A 17,944-nucleotide genomic window follows, 5' to 3' on the forward strand; every position below is an offset into this window, starting at 1 on the left:
AGAGATGTAAAAAGATAATCTACATTGAAGCTTTTAAGTTAGATTATTCATAGTTTAGTTTTAGAAAAAAAAATTTTTTGAGGAATGCTCAGAAATATTTTGTATAGAAAACAATTATATCTTCACATTTCTGTCAATAAATTTACACTATATCATATAGGTGCTCCTATTATCCAATAACTCCACAAGTTCTAGTATCTTCCTGGCATAACATCACATGGTTTAGGTTGAGATGAAGGCAGTTACTCTAAGTATTTGTTGAGCCTAATAAGTAGCTAATGACAGTTATTGGAGCACTAGGACTGGAGTCATGAAGATCTGTATTCAAATGTAACTCCAGAACTTGACTAGCTGTGTGATCACTTAATCTCGATTTGCCTCAGTTTCCTCAACTGTAAAATGGGTATAATAATACCTACCTCATAGATTCAGATAAAATTGAAATATAATCACTAAGCAGGATAATAAAAATAAGACATGCAGATAAAATTTGCCATATAAGCAAACATCAATAGCAGAATTCAATGTTAACATCAGGATCACATCTCATTTTTTGGTAAGAGTCATTTGGTATGGAATTGGAATGTTTTTTTCTCTGTGTGGGATAGTGCTCTGTTTTTGGAAAATAATGGTTACCAAGGAAGTAACCATTTGTTCTTTATGGTTTTTATGATAAACCAGGACAAAATCTGGAATTTTGTCTCTGGATTCATTTAAAGAATTTACCAATATGTTTTATCTCTGAAATTCTTACTCTTTTAAAAGTGACATGCTTTATATATAAGAATTTGATAAGCTTATGGCTAGCCCTTTTTCATAAATCATTTAACTGTTTTTCACATAACTTATTTGTGACACTTATCTAGCTTCTCCTTAATTTTTTGTGCATTACATTTCATTAAAGAATCAATAACTGTTTATTTTTTCCTACTCTCTTCTCCTTCTGTCCCCTTCACATTCATGAGAAAGAGAGTAGGGGGAAATTTGGTAATTAACTATGCAGAATCAAACAAAACAATTTCCTACACTGGCCATATCCAAAATTGTATGTTAAATTCTACATATTTAATGTGACACCTTTCCATCAGGTGATGGTTTCTCAGTTTTGACAGGTCTCATTTGACTGTTAACTACTCTGCATCCTTATTAATTATCTTTAAATTCACATTAATTGCTGCTGTAAAGTCTCATTTAGATGCTGCATTAATAGTCTTGGAAACTTAATATCCATAGTTCTGCTGACTTTTGTGAAATAATTTAAAATGGCATTCATGCACATTGGCTCATGTTGGCGTTTACTGGCAGTCTATGTTTAGGAATGCTTAATTGGGCCATATTCCTGTTGATTTCTGTTCTTTGTCCTCCTATCTTACAAAGTTTGAAATCATGTGCCTTTTCTAGATTAAAATCAAATCGCTTTCTCCCTTTCTCTCTTTACCTCCTTCCCTGCCTCCCTCTTCTCCTTGGCTCCCTCCCTCTCCTCCTTCCTTCTCCCTTTCTCCCTCTCTCTTTCCCTCCCTCTCTCCTTTTCTTCCTTTCTAAAATCATCCTGCTGATCACTTCTTATAGCTACAAACATTTTTTGCACACATAGATCCTTTTCCCCCTTTTTTATGCTCTCTTTGGGATACAGGTCACGTACAGACACTGCTGGATCAAAGAGCATGCACAATTTGATAACAATTTGGGCATGATTCCAAATTGCTCTCCAAAATGGTTGGATCAGTTCACAGCTCCACCAATAATGGTCCCAGTTTTCCCACATCCCCTCCAACATTCATCATTACCTTTTCCAGTCATTTTAGCTAATCTGAGAGGTATGTGGTAGTACCTCAGAGTTGTTTTAATTTGCATTTCTCTAATCAATAATGACTTAGAGCAGTTTTCCATATGACTATAAATGATCTTTAATTTCTTTATCTGAAAATTGTTCATAATCTTTGACCTTTTGTCAATTGGAGAATGGCTTGAATTCTTATAAATTTGAGTCAATTTCTATATATTTTGGAAAGAAGCCTTTTTATCAGAACCATTGGATATAAATTTTTTTTTCCAGTTTATTTCTTCCCTTCTAATCTTGTCTGCATTATCTTTGTACAAAGCCTTTTTAATTTAACGTAATCAAAGTTATCCATTTTGTATTCCATAATGTATCATATATAGTTCTTTGGCCACAAATTCCTCCTTCTCTACATATCTGAAAAGTAGACTATCCTTTGATCTTTTAACTTGCTTATAGGATCACTCTTAATATCTAAATCATGAATCCATTTTGACCTTATCTTGCTATAGGGTATTAGATATAAGTCAGTGGCTAGTTTCTGCCATGCTATTTTCTAGTTTTCCCAGAGCTTTTTGTCAAGTAGTGATTGCTTACTCAGAAGCTGGGATTTTTGGGTTTATCAAACACTAGATTACTATCATCATTGACTGTTGTCTTCTTATCCAGTATCAAATGGTTTTGATGACCGTTGCTTTATAATATAGTTTTAGGTCTGGTACAGCTAGACTGCCTTCATTTGCATTTTTAAAATTAATTCCCTTGAAATTTTGGACCTTTTGTTCTTCTAGATGAAATTTGTTATTTTTTCTAGCTCTGTAAAATAAGTTCTTGGGAATTTGATTAGTATGGCACTAAATAAGTAGATTAATTTAGGTAATATTGTAGTATTTTTATTATATTAGCTTGGCTTGCTTACCCATGAGCACTTGATATTTTTATAATTAGTTACATCAGACTTTATTTGTGTGAAAAGTATTTTATAATTATGTTCATATAGTTCCTGAGTTTGTCTTGACAGACTTCCAAATATTTCTTTTATCTACAGTTATATTAAATGAAATTTCTTTTTGTATCACTTGCTGCTGGACTTTGTTAGTAACATAGAAATGCTGATGATTTATGTGGATTTATTTTGTATCCCGCAGCTTTGCTAAAGTTGTTAATTCTTTCTAGTAGTTTTTTAGTTGATTCTCTAGGATTTTCTAAGAATGCCATCATATCATCTTCAGAGTGATAATTTGGTTTCCTCATTATCTACTCTAATTCCTTTAATTTCTTTTTCTTCTCATTGCTAAAGGTAACATTTCTAATACAATATTGAATAGTAGTGGTGATAGTGGACAACTTTGTTTTATCTATGATTTTGAAATGGTTCTAGTTCACCCTTTTCATTCTTGATACTAATAATTTGATTTTCTTCTTTCCTTTTTCTTATCAAATTAACTAAAGGTTTATGTATGTTATTGTTTGTTTGTTTGTTTTTTTATAAAACCAACTCAGTTTTGTTCATTAGTTCAGTAGTTTCCAATTTTATTAATCTCTTATTTTCAGAATTTCAAATTTGGTATTTAATTGGGGGTTTTTAATTTATTCTTTTTTCTAATTGCATGCTCAGTTCATTGATTTAATTGCAATATCTTCTCAGTTTTTATTTTTAACTTATGGATCAAAAAATTTTTAGAACAATATGTTGTCAATAGTAAACATTTTATCTAATATTTAATTAGGAGGAGGATTTTAAAGCCATATATGTTGCCTAAGGTGTTTTCTCTGTGTTTGTATCCAGAGAGTTTGCTGTAGCTTGTATAAAATAATTTCAGAATCTCTTTTTAGTTGGATTGAAAGTCATCAATTTTGTTCTCAAAATATCTCTTTCCCCTAAGGTTAAAAACAAACAAACAAAAAAATGATTTAATTCACTGAAGTTGATTACTTTGCAGATTGTTAGCATGTAAAGATGTTGTTGACAATAAGAGTATCTTCTCTGCAGTAGAGTGTAAGTTTTTTTTTTTTTTTTTACCCCTATACCCTTAGGGAGTCTGGTAGGGCTCTGGATGTGAATTCTATAATTGGGATTCCCTAGTGTGGCTTAGAACTACCTAAAATATTTTCAAATTTTCTTTGGTGCCTTGGAAGTTACAAGATGATAGGGTTAAAATGTATTGATTCCCCTGCCAAAACAGATTTGAACATCAGGGATACTTGTTGATTGAGGTTTCCTAAATGCAAGTGGTAGAAAACAATTATATGGTAATTTGAAACTGTGATCATTGTGATATTACAAAGTTTAATATAGTTCTCTGTGTATAGTTATGAATAATCTTCATAGGTTATTTAATTTACACTTATAAGACTCAGCAATTAGCTATTTTGCCAAAATATAGATGTAATTGAGCAAAATTATTAGTTCTAGAAGAACCTTTTATATATATATACACACATATATATATATATATATATATATATATATGTGTGTGTGTGTGTGTGTGTGTATAAAATCCATTGTCTGAGGCAGTAGATTTAGAGTTATCAGAGAAAAGGAATTTTTTATATTGTTTTAGAGAAGTACTAATTTTTTTCAAAGGCTTTAATTAAACAAAAATTAATATTGTTCTCTCCTTGTGCATATTTAAAACTTAAAGAATGCCAGGATTGTTAGTTTCACTTCTTTTTTGTATGTGCCACAATCATACTCATAAGTGATAGGCTTTAAGGCAAAAAAATATTTATATATATACACACATATTAAAAAAGTAAACTCATGAGAAAAAATGTAATTTTATATGTTAATTTGGGGCATGATTTTGTAATTTGTAATAATGCTAGAAATAGTTTGTGGAAAAATATAAAGAGATTTGGAAATAAAGACTGATCTTATTTTTTCTTAGATATATTTTAGAATTTGTCTAACTATCCTATTTTAAAATCATATATAAAAAAGCTACTGGATATGCCCACTGATACACATTTGTTATGATTGCTATATAATATGAGAAAACTTGTTAACCATCTCGTAATGGGTTTTAAAATTATCATTAGTTACAAAAATTCCTTTCCAAATATAATTTATTTATATCTTACTACCTGAAGAGCTATCAGTTTTCAATCTAATATATATCTAAACTATTTGAGCATCAATTTTACAAAAAATGAATTTAGTAATGGCCTTCTTTTACCTTCAGGTCGTCTAAACTATTCATATCCAGGATCTGATAGTTCTCTGCTTATTAATGGTAAGTGCTAATTGTCTTAAGTTAGTGAAGTTCAATGAATTAGAGAAAATTAGTAGCTCGTGAGGAGACAGTAGTTCTTGAAGTTGAATCAGAAAATAAGTTTTATGACAATAACTTGATTATTGTAGATTTAAAATAATTTACTTTTAAGTTGTCACAGAAAAAATTGTCATAAGGTTTTGAGAAGACTGAATTGCTAGAATATGTAAGCATAAAAAGACATGAAAATCCCTTAATAGTCTATAGAATCATAGCTAAACAAAATTATCAAGTTCTCTACCACTCTAGTTCATAGACTTTATGTTTATTTAGGAATGTGAGAATTGTTGACTCACATACAACTTTTTGTGACCCCACTTAAGGGTTTTCTTGTCAGAGATACTGGAGGTTTGCCATTTTCTTCTCTGACTCACTTTACAGATGAGGAAACTGAGGCAAACAGGGTTAAGTGATTTGCCCAGGATCACAACAACTAGGAGGTGTATGAGGCTGAATTTGAATTCTGAAAGATAAGTTTTCCTGACTCCAGACCTACCTCTCTGTTCACTTCATTTAATTGCCCCAACATAAGAATAATAACTGTCATTTAGAAAGCTCTTTCAAGTTGCTTAGGATACAAAGCAAATTGATGTTAACACTTGTGACCAGAACTGAAGTCTAACTTTAAATACACTGTTCAGTTCTATTTTACCATGTTATTTCTCTAGATGATAGCTCATTGAATAGGTGCTGCCTCAGACAAACTGAAACCTGGGGAAGACCTCATCTTTAAAAGGCTTAGAAGCCTATCCCTGCATCTGGGCTCATCTACAGTAGTCCTAACCTTTGTCTTATCACTGGACTCAGATGTCTCTGAAAGAGAGAATGAGGCTGATGATTTTGCACAGCTTTGCTTCATTTAAATTCAATTCACTTTGCAAGTCAAAAGATCATCCTTTTGATGTCCTTGGTCTTCCCAGAATGAAGGACAAACAACCACCATTATATTTACCTCACTTTCCTCATGAATTCTGTAATTGTAATCTCAAGAATGTTTGCTAGATTAGCATTTTTATAAAGAAGTGTGGTGTGATAGTTGATCCTTGAAGACAGTAGTTACCTTGTTTCATGTCCTTACCTCTATCAGTGTGCATTATATATAATAACAGTATCAGGCATTTATATAGTGCTTTAAAGTTTCCAAAGCACTTTCCACATGTTTCATAATAACCTTATGTGGGTAGTAGATAGTAATTCTATAAGTATTACTATTCCTATTTTTTGTACGTGGGAACTGAGACTCAGAATGCATAAGTGATTTACTTTATCAGAAAGGTTGGAACCCCAGATCTTTCTCTCTGTTTAGCCCTGTATCTGATATTCTAGATTATAATAGTAAGCACTTGATAATTGTTGATTGACTCTATTTGCATAATGACTAAATCTATAATCAAGCATTTAAAACTAGATTAGGCATACTTAATATCAACATCACAAATATTAGAGAGGATTTTTATAATATCCAAGTTATTTGATTTCTGTCAAATGTGGGGAAGAGAAAGACAAAGTTCCAGTGAGTGTGGTAGTGACTTTATTTGCTGTAGGTGTGTTAAATTATCATGTATTTAAGCATCATTAATCAGACAAGGCTTCTTTTTCTGTAAGGATTCTGATTAAATTCTAAAAAAAAATTTAGCTAATATATTGAGTCTTAGGTAATTGTTATCTTTCATTTTGCAATGATGCTTTGAATATTTGATGATAAGGAAGTATATCCTAAAATTATTATGACAGACTCCAAAGGGGGAAGTACAATGTAAAAATCCATATAAATTTACTCATTTTTACTTGGTCAAAATCCTACGACAACTTTTAGAAACAGAATATTTATAAGTTAAAAAAACAAAACAAAACCAGGAAGAATAAAGAACACATCTTGCCTTTCTATGTCCCATAGAAGACTTGCTATTATTTATTGTGAAACAGAGGGGGCTTCTTGATGAGTCATCTCCTGAGAACATATGGCGAACAAGACCTTTGAGAGAGGAGTAAAAGGCCTCATCTGATCCTCAGCTTCCATTCTCTACAGAAATAGACCCTTATCTTTATATTTGTTTCATTGAAGCTATTTGGATATAGCAGAGTCTTAAAATAGCTGGAAAGTCTGGAGAAATCCTCTCCTCACTCACTCTTTTGAATCTATCCATTTCATGTAGGTGGTATCACAAATTCTTAGTGAAATCTTAGTGAAATAGTATGATTAAAAAAAAAGAAAAAAACAAAAAAAAACCCTTATAGAACCCTGATGATTCAGGGAATCACCAGTGGAATATACATTCTACCTCCTGGACAACAGGTTCTCTTTCTCTCTTCATCTTCCTCTTGGTCTTTCTCTTCTTCCTCCTGCTCCTCCTCTTCTTCTTTTTTTTTTTTTTTTTTTTTTTTTTTTCTTCTCTTCTTTGTAAGAGTGGTGGAAAAAAGCATACAGGTGTTCCAGAGTAGGTATGATTCTTCATTCTAGAAAAGTGAAAAACACTGTTGTTTTTTATCTCATCCAAAACTGTAGATTTTAAGAAATAGATTGAGGATAAGGAGAAAATCTTTTGTGGTTTTAGAGAGTTGCAGGTAAGATCTTTGGCATTTCCTCATTTTGCATTCTCTGTACCAATAAAATCACATGTCTAGTATTTTATAATTAAATGCCTTTGAAAGGGTTATGATGGAGTAAGTTTTATTAAATTGGATTTTAAAGAATGGTTAGGAATTAAATAGGGAAATGAAATAATATATGTAAAGCACTTTGCAAACCTTAAAACTCTACATGAACATTAGCTGTTAAATATTAGGTATTGAAAGGACATTAAAGACATAAAAAAAAGTGGAAGCCAAGGCACAGGGGTATTTCCTTGCTCACCAAATTCTCTCTTCTTTTGGCATTTAAATGCTATCCCCACCAAGCCTACAAACAATTGCTTTGTTTTCTTCATTCTCTCCTCCCCCAAAAGAACTTATTCCATTTGTTTATACACAATATAAAAGTTTTTTGGGGGGAAAGAAGTGAAAGGAGACTAGAGCTGAATAATTTCCCGAAAGGAGACTTGAGCTATAATTTCCCTGTTATAGAGAGCTCCTAGTAAGGCAATTTAAAATAAATTTAAGTATCTAATCTTCACTTTTGGAGGACGAACTGTTTTTATTTGCTCTGTAAAGTTCCTAATATTATTATTTAGTAAAAAACGATGGTAGGTAAAATTATAGCTTTTTTCTCATTTTCTTTATGGAATATGAGTTTATAGTTCCATTAGTTGATTATAGATCTATTTTTCTCTTGATTAAACAGAAAATAATGTGACCTAATGGACATACATGTTTAAAGAATTCTATATTTAGCTCTGCTACAAATTTGCTATGTCATCTTGGGGTATCTCTTAGTGCTTTTTGGACATAAAAAGTGCTAAGTAAATGTTGGATTTGAATTTCATCTTCAGTTTCCTCATCTGTAAGTAATACTAGCTCGTTTTTAAGGTACCTTGAAGCCCTAAATTTCTTTGTGTCTCACGATTAAATAGTTTTGTTGCAGTTCACTGTGCTTAAAATTAGAAATGTATGTATAGAAAATCTTATTATTGAATCATTGTATAATAACTAGCTATTGCTAAATGCTACTAGAGAAGCAACATGATATAGTAGATAGATGATTTGATTACAGATCTCAAAAGTCTAGAACACCCGGATTTGTATCCTGTCACACACAGTTTTAGATAGATAACTTTATCAAGTCAAGTCCAACTTAGGTTTACAGAGTTGCAGTTTCCTCATCTGTAAAAAATAGGCATATTAATTGTTATAGTATGAACCTCATAGGACTGTTTTGAGACTTAAATAATAAAATATGTAAAGAGTTTTACAGAGTTTGAAGGCATTATGTAAGTGTTGCTGTTAGTAAAATTTTATGTAGGTTTTGTGATCTCTTAACTTATGGAGCATTAAATAACAAGAAAGTAAGCTGTCTTTTCCCCTTCTCCCTCCATCCTTCTGTCCCCCAATAATACTAATCAGGTCAAGCTGATCAAGCATTGTTCAGGTTACTTATGTGCAGAGCTCAGAACAAAGCCTTGGGGATTCAAAAAAAGACCACAATACTCCCTGCCTTTAAGGAGCTCACTTTATATGGAAGAGATAACAGTAAACAGTTATGTACAAAAGATGTATACCTGATAAACTGTAGGTCATCTCAGAAGAAAGCTTTAAGGGGATAAGGAAAAGCTTCTTGAAAAAGTTGGAATTTTAACTGAAAATGGAAGCCAGGAAGCAGAGATGAGGAGGGAGAGATTCCAAGCTTGGAAGACAACTGGTGAAAAATAACGAGAATCAGAAAATGAACTTATTTAAGGAACAGCAGAAAAAACCCAGTACTATTGGATCTTAGAACTCATAGAGGGGGAATACGTTTTAAGAAACCTGGAAAGAAAAGAAGAACCAGTTTATGGAGGGATAAGGCAAAGGAAATTTTATATTTGATTCTGGAGGTGATAAGGAGCTACTGGAGCTTACTGGAGCTGATTCTCAGGAGGGGGTAGTATTAGAGTGGTTTCTTTCCCAAAGGCAGATCACAAGCTTGATCAAATCCTACACACTGGAAAAGTTAAAGTATGGACTTTTGTCTCTTATCTAGCTTACTTTTAAGGCAAAGCCTTAAAAAACACAGTGGTATTGCCTCTAAAAGATTGTCTACCAAGTAATACATTTTCTCATCTACAACCACTCATGATAATTTGAGGGTTTGTTCTCTGTGTTGGAGGTGATAACCATACTCATGAAATCAAAGATTCCTGAATTATCAAAGTAATTGTAGTATCATTATTGTAGTATTTCTAGTTTCACATATATGGCTTTATACAATATCACATTTTTATTTTAACATCAAATTGGATCTAATTGTTAACAATTCTTAGTTTTTAGAAGCTGATTATACTGTTTGTATCATTATCAAAGCATAAGGAAGGCTTCATTTTTCTTCGTACTTATGTGGGACAGTGAACCCAAATTAAAATCTGAGACTTAGAGTAAGAAAAGCAAAAAGTAACTTATTTCGATCCTGAGAGAAAGAGCAGCTCTCAGCAAAGTGTCAGTACAGGAGTGCAAAGTGCAATCTGCAAACACAGGATTATATATTTAACCAAAAGTCCCCACCCCAACCTCTGGTCTTTTCTCCCATTGACTGGAGAGTTCTAGTTTATCCAGAGACTAAATCTAGATCCCAGAACACACTTTATCATATTAGGTACTTAAATGCTAATGAAAGGGGGGGGGGGGGGGGAAATGTTTATTTATGTAAGATAATTGAACAGCTCAACTTGTTATTGCAAAGTCACAATTGGGACATAGGTCAAAGCCACATTCTTATGAGAAGTCTTGACTCAGTCTATCCCATACAATACTTGACATATTTTGGCCTTTATCACTTAAAGTTTATCTTCGATTCTCAGAGGACCAATGCTATCACCAGTGATATCTTGACTTCCTGCTGAATTAGATTTGAGTGAGGTAGAACTATGCCTTGTTAAGCTCACTCTCTCCTTCAGAGTCATTGGAGTTCAGTAGGGAGACAGAGTTCATGATAAAAATTGATGGCCTATAATGGAATAAGTACTTTGGCCTTTCTAATTAAGGTGTTTCTCAGATCTCAGTTTGTGGGAATACTCATTCAATCTTCTAAGAATAGAAGGTACAGAAAAAGTGCTTACCTGAATTGGTAGAGGGAGATTTCCTCACTTGTGAGTTTTTAAAATTGTTTTTTAAAAAAATCACAGTTGTAGTTTCCCATCTCTGTCATAAAGTGCTATTTAAGTGCCAGCTATTATTAGATAGTAGTTATGTTGTGGAAACTGGACTTTGAATTAGAAGTCTTGAGTTTGAATCCAGGCTCTGAAATATAATTATAATCACAATATTCTCTTCTTGTATTCCATTTAATTCTTAGCAGTGTTTTTCCACATGGTAGATTTCTTAATAAGTATTTAACTATTGTTTGTCTGTAAAATCAAGATAACAAATACTTGCACTTATATGAGATAAAAGTATTTCATTCTGTAAACTAGCACTAAGAAACAGTAAGATAAGTGGAAGCTTAACTTTTGTTAACTGTTTTTCACAAAGGCTAAGTTGGGTTTTGTGTTTTTCTTAATGAAAAGCCACTTGCTTATTCTCTATTAAGAAAATATTTTTTCCTTTTGTACTGCTAGCCTTTTAGGCCTTTGGTCTTATGTTAGAAACACTTGACTTTTTCAGATGAAATAATGTTTATAAAACATTTAGCACGATATCTAGCATGTAGGTCCTTAATAAATGCTTGTTCTGTTCTAACAGAGCTGTTCTAAATTTTTTATGCTAGTTTACTCCTCCTAATCTTGACATTTATTTCAGAACAATCAAACAAACTAGCATACCTAGAGTCAATCATGGAGAAGAACCTGTTGACCTGGATTTTAGAGTTATGAATTCATGAGATTTCAGAATTGGAAAAGAGACCATCTAGTCCAACCACCTCATTTTCAGTTTCGTTTTAAAATCAACACTGACACTGTAGAAAAAGGTAGATACTACATTACTAGTATAACTTAAACAAAAAGTAAAAAAAAATCATTTGTTCAATGTATCCACTTGTAAAAAGTTATTTTGTTTTTATACTGCTATGTACTTTTTCTGTGTTTTCATTATTTTTTAAAATATAGCCAGGAACCCTTGAAGCTGGAAGGAGATCAGTACTTTCTGTTTACTGTTGAGCTTTTGAGCATTCTCTAATTAGTCCTGACCAATGTTATTTCAAATCAACTCAATATTTTTGTAACTTATCAAATCACCAAACTGCCTTCTCTGCCACAATTAACTAAAGTCATTGAACCATTAGATACTATATGGCTGGTAGCTTTTAAGGGGTAGTATTGAGAGTATTGCTTTATGCTGTGTCTATAAAATGAGTGTTAAATGAATGACTTGACCTGAAGAAACATGATTAGATAAATCTTAATATAAAATTGTAAAGTCATCCTTTAGTGATAGGTTATCCATTATTGTTCCTTTGGAATTTACCAGATTCTGTTTTTCCACTTAACATATTTTTGTGAAACCATTTAATGCTTCATAAGATTTGCCTGAATCATATTCAACAGAGTTTAACATATAATAGTATAATACTATGAATGAAACTGTAGATTGTACTTAGAAGAATTTCTATTCATTTAGTTTAGAAAAACTTTATAGGTATTATAAAGAACTTGTATAAGTAGAGGTTATGTAGACTCTAAGGAAACGTGAAATTATCATTATTTGAGTTACAGAATCTTCAATGAACAAACGGTGTCAAGATTCTTTAGTAGAATTTTGAAGTAGGGAAAGAGATGGGAAAATGAATGTTATAGTTGATAAAACAATAAAAACAAAAGTGGCTTTGAAGTCACCAGAGTTTTTAGGGAAAACTATGTTTCTAAATTGGTCTGGAGAAATTGATTTTCAGGCTATCCCTCTAATTTATAGATATTGTTCTCCTAATTTTTCCTTATATTCCAAGTCTTGTATGGTTCAATTTAAGTTTAATTCTTTTTTTTTTTTTAATGAAAATATAGAGTAGCTAGTTAGTATTATTAACATGTAACCATTTTGAGAAGTTAACATTTGAAAAAACTGGGGGTAGTTAAGTAGAAGGGGCTCAAGGAAGGAATTGAGGATAGTCAGCATATTCTGAATTCTGTGGAGAATAGGGACTTAGCATAGTACCAGGCACAAAGTAGGCATTAAAGAAATGCATCTTGCTTAATGTTTAGCTTAGAAAAAAGAAAGTGGGCTAGCCTCAAATAATTGAAAGATTGTTATATAAAAGACTTATTAGATTTGCTCAACTTGGCCCCAGAGGACAGAAAAATTAGGAGCAATGGATATTAAGTTGTCAAGAAGCAGATTTAGATTTTGACGTAATAAAGAAAAGAAAAATTTCCTTATAGTTAATTATTCAGTATTGGCATAGGTTACTTCTCTATTCTCCTTCCTTAAAAGTCAACAAAGAAAGACTGAATGATCACTTGTTAGGGATATTATAGTGTTCCTGTACATATACATGGACCAACCTAGATAGCTTCTGAGATTCTGTGATTATATAATTTAATTTATGTTTTTTGCATTGTTAATTTGGTTATCAACAGTTTATATTGTATTCTGGGTTTAAAGATGAGCAGATAAAAGATAGCTGTTTTCAGAGTAATCAAAGTGCTTTTTTCTTTTTCTTTCTCATATACTAAATCATTAGCTTCCAAACATTTCTACCATATGCCTTCGGAAATTTCTAAAGACAATGTTGAATATGCTCTTTACAGTATTGATATTCATTTATTTCTGTGTTATTTTGAAAAAATAGAAATCTCGAAAAAACAAGCTTACTATGATTCACTGTGTTGGGTTTTTTTCTTTGCTTTTAGCAATATAAGAAGTCAAAACTTTCCAGATATTTAAAGATGTTGATTTGCAATTCTTTAAAGATGACTAGTGGGATACAGATGGAGAAAAGTAGATGAAGAAAATTTGAAAAATTATGAAAGTACAACCAACTAAATATGTGCTATTTAGAATTTGGAAAGGGATTCTGCATGCGGTTAAAGTCATCAAATGTTTATTACTAAATATCTTCTAGTGCTGGTTATTTAAATTCTGTGCTGGTTACTAAGATTGCAAAGATAAAAAACTGATTTAAAAAAAAAAAAAAACTCTGCTGTCAAGATCCTCATAGTCTAATGGAGAAGTAGAAGGGAAAATAGGATTCCATCAAATCAGAGTCAAGCTTTCCCCAGTTAAACCTGAAGAAGAGCCAGATCTCTTTGAATTGAATATATCATAGAGTAAGTAGCCCCTTCAGACTTTAAAGGAAAAGGATTTCAAGAACCTAAAAAAACAGACTTCATAAAGTGTTTCTAGCCTTTATACTATGGAGATACAAGTTCAACCAAGAACACTTAAGATTTCTTCCAATTCTGATTCTATAACATGAATACATTAACTGCAGTAGTTCTGTTTTAGACTTCACTAAGAATCTGTGGCCCTATCTTTCCCCAAGAGAGAAATATAATGACTTTTTTAAATCACTTTTTGAAGTCAGGGATGTTTTTTGAAGTCCTAGGTACTTCCAGAAGGATCAGGGTGAGCTGAATGTTCATTTTCTATTAGTTTTATTATTTTTATATTTTAGTAGTATATTTTATGTAGTATTGTCTACAATAGAGAGCTGTAAGATTTTTCCTGCCTCTGTGGAAAAGCAAAAGTCCTTACATGTGGGTGCTAAGGGAGTATATTTTGTTGTTCTCCTGTTCTCCTGTTCTCTGTTTTATTTTACCAGGTTTCCTTTACAAAATTGGCTATTCTAAAATTTATAAAATCAAAAATATTACTTAAATGTTAGATAGATAGATAGATAGATAAATCGACAGACATGCGCTATATTTCTTTGCTTCTATTTTAGAGCATTTTGAATCATTAAGTAAAAAATTTTTGTGGGGAAACTAATAAGACATCACTATAAGATTAAGTACAAAGTAGCATTCCATTAGGTGAAATAGTTTATGTCTGCAGTAAGAGGGTTAGAAGCTTATTGGGAAAAGTGCTTTTAAAAAAAGAATGATTTTGGTCAAGAGGAATTCACTGAACCTATATATATATATATAGTATGTGTGCTTCTGGTGTTCTGGAACAGAGGTTCTTAACCCTATTTTGTGTTACGGAACTTTTTTGTCAATTTGGTGAAAATTAGGGACCTCTTTTCAAATGATGTTTTAGTTATATAAGATGAAGTACATAATGTTACAAACAAAATAATATTGAAACTTAATTTTCAAAATAATATTTTTTAAGTCAAGTTGACAAACCCCTTCAGTCAAATGTAAGAATTAAGTATGATTTTATCCTCAAGGATCTTGTAATATAATCTTAGGACAAAGTATGGAGAGAATATAGTATACAAAATGATAATTTTTACTCCAAATTTTATTCCCTATGCTCTCAAACAAGTAGAGCTCTACTAATTAGTTTATATCTTACCTTCAAGAAGGCATTTGATTGGCATGATTTGCTCATGGAACATCATAGTACTAAACTAATGCACGTGCATTTTATTTGAAGTCAAGCCCATAGAAGTAAAAATCCAAATTTTTAAACATAACAGTATAGGTTCATTATGAATCACCTTAATTGTTTGCTTTACAAAAGATTCAACATTGATATCTTTAAAAAATGAGTTTCATATGGACATTTTCTGTTAAGTAATTGATTTTATTTTCAAGGAATTTAATGCATTTTTGTATTGTGACCTTTTAAAAATGACATTGTGTCTAGTTTGTCCTTTCTTTCCACATATGCAGTTTTGTTCTGTAATTAATTGGTCTCTCTGGCTTTCTGGTTAGTCACCTTCTCTTCCTAAAATAGTATGGTATAATGGAAAAAGCATTAAATTCAAAGTGTGACTTTAGGTAAGTCTATTCATTTCTCTGTGCTTCAGCTCATTCATCTGTAAAAAGAAGGGGTGTAACAAGTGATCTGTCTCAACTCCCAATTCCCAATCTATGATTATATTTATTTGACTACAGTAATGTTTCTTAATCCTTAGAGTGAGTTCTTTGAAATATTTTAATGAAATCTCTTTGTACTCTTTAAATTCAAGATGAGTCTTTACACTAAACTATCTAGCCTTTGTCTACATTGGTAAGAGGGAAGGGATGAATAGTGGAGAAGGAGCTGAGATGAGGTCTAGATAATAGAATAGCCTGAATATACTCATAACCCTCCTCCCACTCCCAAGATTATCCAATTTGGGTCTGACTATGTCTCTCATGCCACACATGGGCATGCACATGTGTGCACGTGTACACACACACCACTTTTTCCCTACTTCCCTCCCTCCATCAGTAAACTTGTAGTGCTCTCATCTCCAGATCAAATATAAAATCCTCTTTAAAAAAAAAAAAAAAAAAAAAAAAACAGGACTCAATAACCTGACCCCCTCCTACTTTTTCAGCCTTTTTACACAATGCATTTATCATCTATTCTGTGATTCAGTGACACTGGCCTCTTTGCTGTTCCTCAAACAAGATACTTCATCTTCCAACTCCAGGCATTTGCTTTAGTTGTCCACAGTACCTGAAATACTCTTTGTGTTCATCTTTCCCTTTCTTGTTCATGTCCCAGCTGAATCCCAAATTCTACAGAAAACTTTTCCTGATCCCCTTTAATTCTGCGGCCTTATTCTGTTTTATCTTGTGTACCTTGTTATATGATATCGTTTGCATCTTGTCCCCTCCATTAGACTGTGAGCTTTTTGATAGCATAAACTGTCTTTTGCCTTATTTTGTGTTCCTTAGCATAGTGCTAGGCACATGGTAAATACCAAATAAATGTTCATTGACTGACTACAAAATAATATAAAGTCTTAATTTAAGTGTTTTGTATCCATTTTGTGATGTTATTTATCAGAAATTCTTAGATATGATATAAATTTATATTGAATTTCAGTCATAATTATTGCCAAAATTAAATTTGTATAAAAAGTTAAGTTGTTAAGGAGTTTAAAAAAAAATTTATGGATAATGGAAGAAAGGCCTAATTATTATTCAAAAGGTATCACCAGTTCTAATTGATGAAATTTGTGGGATTTTTAGGCTTGGTGTTGGGATGATGATTTTTTTTTAGTAGTTGCATTTCTTGAGTAGAGTTTTTCAGCTGATATTTAACTAGAATGTTCTCACTCTCTCAAAAAGGATATCCTCAAAGCAAATAATAAGTATTTAATAGAATATAAATATGGCTTCAGCCTTTCTGTTTGCTAGATATGCAGTATTTTCTGTTAAGAGACAAGAAAGAAGCACTTGACAGTTGTAAGTTTGGAATGATTAGTTTTTGGGAAAAAATATTGCCAAATATTTCACAAGCATATTTTTTTAATTATTTAAATTTTATTATAAATTTTATTTAAAATTTATTATAGCTTTTTATTTACAAGTTATATGCATGGGTAATTTTACAGCATTGACAGTTGCCAACCTTTTGTTCCAATTTTTAACCTCCTTCCCCTCTCCTTCTCCCCCAGATGACAGGTTGACCAATACATCACAAGCATATCTTAACTTTTTAGTGTTAAATATAAATTGAAACAGGCAAAATAGGCACAATACTAAGCACTGGATTTTTATGTCATTTTGCTTATTGTTTTTATTTTATGTAGTTCAGAACTTTGAGATTTTTCTAGTTTAGTCTTTATTCTTGATGGAAATGCTTTTACTGGTCTGTATTTATCTTTAAAATAATTGAAAATTGAAAGAATTCTTAATAGTAAAATAGTTTAGAAAAGCTTATTTTTATTCAGGCTTTCTGTTTGCTTCCATAGCCCTTAAAAATTTGATTAAGTAATTAAAATTTGTGAATCCAAGTACTTCATAGTTGATTTGGCTTTAAATAAACTCTCTGGAGTTTGAAACTAGAATATGAATGGATTAGCTTATACTTTGAGTTTTAAATCTTTCCAACTATGTTTCCCTGACAGAAAAAAAGGGGAGGAATAAAGAAAATTGTTTTCCCCTTAAATTTAAGATGTAATTAAATATGTTAACGATTTTCAGACTTAAAAATTGACCAGTAAGCTTCATTTTGTTTTAATTTGCTCAATTCATATTCTCTCCCTCCCTCCTTCCTTTTCTCCCCCCCTCTCTCTGTCTCCCTTTCTCTCTCTCCCTCCTTTCTGTCTCACCCCCCTCTTTTTCTTTTTCTTTTCTCTTCCATTCCCCTCTGTCCCTCTGTCTTTGTCTCTCCCACCCTTCCTTCTTCCCTCTCTCTCTAATTTTCCTCTCTTCCTCCCTATTAACAAAACCCAGCATCATCTATCCATGGAGGAAAATGTATTTTATTATAAGTGATTTTT

The 17,944-nt window shown here is 31.8% G+C and overlaps 1 protein-coding gene across 7 annotated transcripts in view; it reads left to right on the plus strand.

The window, feature by feature from the left end:
- CPEB4 (cytoplasmic polyadenylation element binding protein 4) overlaps positions 1-17,944 on the plus strand; it is a 72,438-nt gene that overhangs the window by 35,398 nt on the left and 19,096 nt on the right. For 4 of the 7 annotated variants that reach the window (XM_023506343.2, XM_012552522.2, XM_023506367.2 and 1 more), the window contains one exon: positions 4,966-5,016. The exons of the other annotated variants lie outside the window; for them this stretch is intronic. In XM_023506343.2, the coding sequence (XP_023362111.1) occupies positions 4,966-5,016 (51 nt within the window). The remainder of the gene's footprint in view (positions 1-4,965; positions 5,017-17,944) is intronic. 7 annotated transcript variants of the gene reach the window in all.

This window comes from Sarcophilus harrisii, chromosome 2, assembly GCF_902635505.1.
Source record: "Sarcophilus harrisii chromosome 2, mSarHar1.11, whole genome shotgun sequence".
Lineage (NCBI taxonomy): Eukaryota > Metazoa > Chordata > Mammalia > Dasyuromorphia > Dasyuridae > Sarcophilus > Sarcophilus harrisii.